The sequence below is a fragment of the Tachysurus vachellii genome, chromosome 12 (genome assembly GCF_030014155.1).
Source record: "Tachysurus vachellii isolate PV-2020 chromosome 12, HZAU_Pvac_v1, whole genome shotgun sequence".
Taxonomy (NCBI): domain Eukaryota; kingdom Metazoa; phylum Chordata; class Actinopteri; order Siluriformes; family Bagridae; genus Tachysurus; species Tachysurus vachellii.
In genome coordinates, this window is record NC_083471.1 from 27052962 (window position 1) to 27060461 (window position 7500).

The following is a 7500-nucleotide window of genomic DNA, read 5'->3' on the forward strand; positions in this document are numbered from 1 at the left end:
CGCACACGCACACACACACACGCACACGCACACACACACACACACACACACAACTCCGGCCCACACACACATTCACTCACACTGTTGAACACATTCACCTGGGAGAGCGAGGAGGCGCGCGCACCATTCTGCACGTTCACGACTCCAAAACGTTTCCCTCTCTCTCATACACACACACACACACACACACACACACACACACACACACACATATAGCACTTTTAACAATGGACATTATTATCAAAGCATGAGAAACATATATATACATATATTATACAAAATGATAATACATAACTCCAGTTCACACAGCAGTCTGTAGAGTTTACACAGAAGAGGATCTGTAGAGAGATGTGTGTGTAAGGTGAAACACCTTGATGAGAAGATGACAGAATGATCAGACTGGTCTGATCTGACAGAAGGATACAGACTCAGATCATCTCTCTGTACAGCTGTGATGAGCACAAAAGTTTTTTTCCAGTCTTCATCTGTCCAGACTAGTGTGTGTGTGTGTGTGTGTGTGTACAAAGTCACTTGTTTTGTATTAACAGAAGTTAAATAGATTTTGTGTCTATTACGAAGTATGTATATAAAATTAGATATGTTGATTTTAGTAACTCGAAGTCTATCATTAAATTTATCAATGTGTGTGTGTGTGTGTGTATTATTGTGTATATGTATATATATATTTTAGTGTGTGTGTATGTATACACATTCATACACACACTAATACACACACACACACACACACTTTCAGACAATTTATTTCTTTACACTTTTTTCAGATGAACAAAAATAATTAGAGCCGATCCTCATTATCAAACTATAATATTTTTATTTCTTCAGAACACATCTGTATTTAAACACAACAATCTTTTATTCTTCTTCGTCTATAATTATACACACATCATTTACTTTTTTCTTCCCAGAATGCTTTGCTGTTCCAGACAGCCTGTCAAAGGCAAAACAATTCCACACAACATCTTATAAAGTGATAAAACGTCCAGGTTTGTATCCGACACACACATGTACTCACTCATGTAGATGATGTCACTCTTCCATCATGGAGGTTTATTTATATTTATGGTATAAAAGTAAAGTATGAAAGTTATTTTAATTCATTTTAATACAGTGTCAAGTGCGATGGTTAAATAGTGAAATGTTTTAATAAGAAACACCAACACACCTGCGTTAATCATCTCAGGTGTGGAACTTTACTGAGAAAAAGGGAAGAAGAAATGAAAGAAAAACTAAAGAGAATAAAGATCCTTTAGATAACAGCAGGTGTGATGTCACGTCTCTGGAGTTTAGGCAAAATAGAGATTTTTGAAATAAAAAAATATTCCATTGTACAGGTTGTGACAGATGATGCGGGATTTCACGGCTTATGTACACAGTGACACAGTGATCGTGTTAGCGCTAGCGTTAAGCGTCGCTAACATGGTACAGAAAATAAACAGCAGCACAGAATCTACAGAAGCAGAAAATGGGGAATTTATACTGCAGTTAATGTGTTAGATTAAAAAGATCTAATAGTGACGGGTGGGGGTGGGGTGAGGGGTCCGGGTGGGGTCAGGGTGACAGGTGGGGTTAATCAGGGTAAAATGTAAGTTGAATGTTAATGTGTATGTTTACTCTGCTGTGTTAATGTATAAACACATCACTGTGTTAATAAAGCCTCATTAGCCGCATCATTAGTCCTGACTCTATTTAACTTTTTGTACATTTTTGAACAGGGAGAACAACCGTGTCTGATGTCATGCAGTAACCAGAGATCTCCATATTAGAGCCCTAGAGTGTGTGCAGTGATCGATTAACACTGATTTAAGTTACATGACAGAATAATTTTTTTTCTCATTATTTCACATCGAGCTCACAGGCAGAATTAATCAACTAACATGATACATGCAACAAGCTAACATCAGATTTACACACACACACACACACACACACACACACACACACACAAGGAAACTTTAACATATAATTCTATGTGTTTCATATGTGGGAAAAAACTATTGGCCCCCTTCCTGAAAAACCCTCCTGATGAAGTTCAGCAGCCTCAATAATTTATTTAAATATATATAAACTGCATGAACATCAAAAATGAAACATGTATAATAAAACTATATAAATATATATAAATGAATTGATTTTCTATAGGGTGCCAATAATTTTCAGCAGGATCGTTAGTGTTTATTTTACAGAGACGGAGGAGCAACATGGCCACCATCGGCTAGCCAGAGCGCTAACATGGAGATCTGAGGTGTGTGACAGGTTCATGAGTGTTTTTAGCACAGTCATGGCTATTAATGCACTTTAATTTAAGAATAAATTTCTTAGCTTTTATTTTATTTATTTACTTTTAATTTTTTGATTTATGAATTAAAATTTTTTGATTTGTGAAAATTCAGTTAGAATAAAAACAGACTGAATGCTAACGCTAACTCTGATCCAGGGTGTAAATGGTGGTGGTGATGATACTGGAAGGTGATGGCCTACAACACACACACACACACACCCACACACACACAGACACCCCCACAGACACCCCCACAGACACCCCCACAGACACACACAGAGCACCTTTTAATTAGATATTACAGTTAACGGACACTTCAGCCCTTTTCAGAAGGGGTTGTTAATCTTTGTAGCTATTTAAACCATAAACCATTTTTCTGGAATAAAGAGATACATAAAAACTCATGAATTTAAACACACACACACACACACACACACACACACACACACAGTAATGTCTTGGCCTCAAGATGCTGCAATCACCAACCAGAAACACCCAGACGTTGAGGGACCGCCTCCTCCTCTGATTGGACCAGAACAGAACAGTGAAAGACCAGCTGTGATTGGCTGTCAGCCCCTGTGAAAAAAGGCTCTGATTGGTTAGCTACAGTGCCTTGAAATAGAGGCTCTGTCACTGGTGGTAGTGTCGGTTGCCATGGCAGTATTCCTCATGTATGGTTTGACTATTCCAGGTGTCCGTCACACCGATATCTCGTACGTAGTCCCGCCCACTCCGGTCACCTTTTTGACGCTCGGGCTGAGCGGCGTTCCGGAGGCTGACACCAGGTGGCAGTCTCGCATCTGCCCTTTAGGCTGTCCGTTAACTTTCCCTCGATTCAGTTCCTCCCTAAAGACAGAGATGGATTTATTTCTTTAAATCAGTTACAGGAACAATTCAGTTAAACAGCCAGAACCACCGTACAATCATGTGACGCCGACGTTACGCTCCACCCCTGAGGCTTACCTGTGGCTCAGGTGAGGTGATTCAGCTCTCTCCACTGCACTGATGAAGGACAGTTTGTGATGAGAAAAGGAAGGAGAACGAGGAGAAGGTGATGGAGAGAGAGGGGGCTGATGGGACGGCGAGCGATGAGGGACACCCCCTCCGTTTCCCATCTCGTTGTGTAGAGAGGAAGTGGACCTTCTGTGAGCTTGTGCCAGTGACAATGCAGAGGAGCGGAGAGCACGAGGGCTGAAGGACATCACCCCGACCCTGGAGAGCTCGTCACGAGACCCTCTGGAGGCAGGAAAATGTCCATCAAAGACGCCTGAATCGTTGGCGTAAATGTGGACGTGGCTGTGAGTGTGGCCATGACGCAGGAGGAGCCTCGCTCTCTCCTCCAGCTCCTTCCTCTCCTGGATGGACGCCATGATGGTTTTGGACAGGTTATCATAGCGGACAGGAGACGAATCCCTGTCTCGCTCCCTCTCAGCGTCTCGCTCTCTCTCTCGCTCCCGACTGTACAGATACCCCACCCGGGTGGGGCTGTAAGGGGAGGAGGGGAAATGCTGATGCTGCAATTCAGGACGACGAACATGGCAGGTTTTCGCGGGCAGGAAGGGCGAATGGAAGGGCACAGGGGGAGCCATGGCTGCACTGGGTGTTAATAAGCTGTCGTAGGACAGACTGGCGTTGCGACTGGACATCGTCCCAGAGGAAAACACGCCCCTGTGAGGTGTGGACGTGACCGAGTCAGGCTTGACGCCCCCTATCTTCATGGGTTCCTCTCTGCGGCCGGCATGTTTAAGGCTGTACGAGTCCAGCTGGAACGGAGACGACAGGAAGTGGCGATGGAGGGGAGGGACGTCAGCACCACCGTAATCCGGGAAATCCAGATTGGGCTCGGAGCGATAGTCGTGAGCTCGCTCTTCCAAGATGGCCGACGATTTTGAGTCTTCAGACATCGAGATCTAAAATGATATCGTAAATGTAATTAATATTATGTGTGTGTGTGTGTGTGTGTGTGTGTGTGTGTGTGTTGTATCGAATTAAATCTCTTTAAAAGTAAAATAAATGCATTGATTAATGACCTTCTCTCCCGCAGCGTTGAAGTGCACTTTGGGCATCGTCCCGAACGATGGTCTGAATTTGTACATAGCCGGAGTGGACGGAGTGGTGGCTTTACTGGACAGGGAACTTTCTGAAAAGAGGAAAATAAAACATAAAATGAAACAAACCTGTAGATTAAAGTGTGAAAGGTGAAGTGATCGACCAGCAGAGGGCAGTAAGAGACCAAACACACACACACACACACTCACAGATAGTGAGTCAAGATTCTGCAGAGAAGAGAAAATTATCCAAGTAACACAGAGATTGGAGCCACACCCTGTCCCCTCCCCTACACTGTGTCCCTTACACCCTGTCCCCTACACCTTACACCCTGTCCCCTACACCCTACACCTTGTCCCTTACACCCTGTCCCTTACACCCTGTCCCCTACACCCTACACCTTGTCCCTTACACCCTGTCCCTTACACCCTGTCCCCTACACCCTACACCTTGTCCCTTACACCCTGTCCCTTACACCCTGTCCCCTACACCCTACACCTTGTCCCTTACACCCTGTCCCTTACACCCTGTCCCCTACACCTTGTCCCTTACACCCTGTCCCCTACACCCTACCCCTTACACCCTACATCTTGTCCCTTACACCCTGTCCCCTACACCCTGCCCCCTACACCCTTTAAAGTTAAATCATCATCTTGCCTTCACTGGATGTCAGCTGACTCTGGAATTGCTGCTGAGGATGATGATGAAGATGATGAAGATGATGACGCTCAGCTTTTGGAGGAAGAGGAGGCTGAATATCTGCATTTTTCTCCCCCAAACCATCCAGACTGTTTTTTGACTGAACAACAAAGACAAATAGATTAGTGTGTTTGTGAGTGTTTATGCACCCTACAGGGAGTGTGGATTGGGACACGCCCTCACCTTTGATCTCAGGATGTTAGTGTGAACTCCGTTATCACTCACTTTAACAACCACGTTACGGTCAGACAGAACGGGGCGCAGGAACGGGGGGTTTATCTGGATGTTTGGCTTCTTCCTGGGGTCTACTATATACCTACACACACACACACACACACACACACACACACACACACACACACACACACACACACACACACAGAGTTATCACACTGCATAACCCCAGTTATGTTCTAGTATAAACACTGAGACTTAAAATCTCATCATAAGAGCTAGCATTAAAAATAACTAATAAAACACCTTAAAAATAAAAACAGATGTCAGAAACAGATGATAAATAAATAAATAAATAGATAGATAGCTTGTCTTCATACTGGACTAAAACAGTAAACAAACATTTATACTGGATTAGTGTTTAATGTGATAGAGTTTGTGACACAAACAAATGGATTTCTAGTGTGTGTGTGTGTGTGTGTGTGTGTGTGTGTGTGTGTGTGTGTTTACCTCGGAGCTAGAGGACTGCACAGAACATGTTTCACGTTGCCACAGCAACCGCGCGTAAAAGGGTTCACACCTCCCCGAAACTTCCCTGTTACCTGAGAAAGAGACTTGTGTGTAAGTGTTACCTGTGTGTGTGTGTGTGTGTGTGTGTGTGTGTGTGTTACCTGTTCGTTAGTAGTGCGCCCTCTGGCCACCAGCACTAAGTGAAACCCGGTGAGTCCCATAACGGGGATGAAGAACAGACCAGAAACACACATCACTATCATACTGAACAGAGGAGTTCAGAAACACAAGGCATGATGGGAAACAGATAAAAAATAAATCTCTCACACTCAGAGGTGTGCGTTATATTTATTGTAAATAAGGGGCTACTTTGGAAGGATACGTGATGGTAGTGTGCAGCTCCCTGAGACGCTCCAAGTGGTTGAGGACAAACAGCAGACCGAATGAGAACACACCCACCATGTGGGAGCTCAGAGACAGCAGGAAGAGGAAAAAATATCTGTAATTCCTCCGACCGATGCAGTTATTCACCCAAGGACAGTGATGGTCAAAGTCCTGTTCACACACACACACACACACACACACACGCAGACAGACACACACACACACGCAGACAGACACACACACACACACACACGCAGACAGACACACACACACACGCAGACAGACACACACACACACACACGCAGACAGACACACACACACACACACGCAGACAGACACACACACACACACGCAGACAGACACACACACACACACACGCAGACAGACACACACACACACACACGCAGACAGACACACACACGCAGACAGACACACACACACACACACGCAGACAGACACACACACACGCAGACAGACACACACACACACACGCAGACAGACACACACACACACACGCAGACAGACACACACACACACGCACGCAGACAGACACACACACACACACGCAGACAGACACACACACACACACGCAGACAGACACACACACACACGCAGACAGACACACACACACACGCAGACAGACACACACACGCACGCAGACAGACACACACACGCACGCAGACAGACACACACACACACACGCACGCAGACAGACACACACACACGCACGCAGACAGACACACACACACGCACGCAGACAGACACACACACGCACGCAGACAGACACACACACACGCACGCAGACAGACACACACACGCACGCAGACAGACACACACACGCACGCAGACAGACACACACACGCACGCAGACAGACACACACACGCACGCAGACAGACACACACACGCACGCAGACAGACACACACACGCACGCAGACAGACACACACACACACACGCAGACAGACACACACACACACGCAGACAGACACACACACACACGCAGACAGACACACACACGCACGCAGACAGACACACACACGCACGCAGACAGACACACACACGCACGCAGACAGACACACACACGCACGCAGACAGACACACACACGCACGCAGACAGACACACACACGCACGCAGACAGACACACACACGCACGCAGACAGACACACACACGCACGCAGACAGACACACACACGCACGCAGACAGACACACGCACGCAGACAGACACACACACACGCAGACAGACACACACACACACGCAGACAGACACACACACACACGCAGACAGACACACACACACACGCAGACAGACACACACACACACGCAGACAGACACACACACACACGCAGACAGACACACACACACACGCAGACAGACACACACAC

The 7500-nt window shown here is 45.9% G+C and overlaps 2 protein-coding genes across 4 annotated transcripts in view; both read right to left on the reverse strand.

Moving 5' to 3' along the window:
• Positions 1 to 18, reverse strand: part of si:dkey-112e17.1 (uncharacterized) — a 13798-nt gene extending 13780 nt beyond the window's left edge. For both annotated transcript variants that reach the window (XM_060883348.1, XM_060883346.1), the window contains exon 1: positions 1 to 18. This exon is cut by the window's left edge and continues 98 nt beyond it. The gene's annotated coding sequence lies outside the window, so the exon portion shown is untranslated.
• A 794-nt stretch (positions 19 to 812) lies between these two features.
• zdhhc8b (zinc finger DHHC-type palmitoyltransferase 8b) overlaps positions 813 to 7500 on the reverse strand; it is a 25125-nt gene continuing 18437 nt past the window's right edge. Inside the window, exons 4-12 of one of the 2 annotated variants that reach the window (XR_009649287.1) lie at positions 6114 to 6286; positions 5893 to 5995; positions 5732 to 5823; positions 5231 to 5363; positions 5006 to 5147; positions 4330 to 4439; positions 3263 to 4209; positions 2913 to 3145; positions 2820 to 2829 (exon numbers count right to left, since the gene is read on the reverse strand). Coding sequence is in view for 1 of the 2 variants with exons in the window: in XM_060883813.1 (XP_060739796.1) it covers positions 2998 to 3145; positions 3263 to 4209; positions 4330 to 4439; positions 5006 to 5147; positions 5231 to 5363; positions 5732 to 5823; positions 5893 to 5995; positions 6114 to 6286 (1848 nt within the window). In the remaining variant the exon portion in view is untranslated. Of the gene's footprint in view, positions 3146 to 3262; positions 4210 to 4329; positions 4440 to 5005; positions 5148 to 5230; positions 5364 to 5731; positions 5824 to 5892; positions 5996 to 6113; positions 6287 to 7500 lie in introns of both variants that reach the window. The other variant, XM_060883813.1, reaches the window with a different exon arrangement.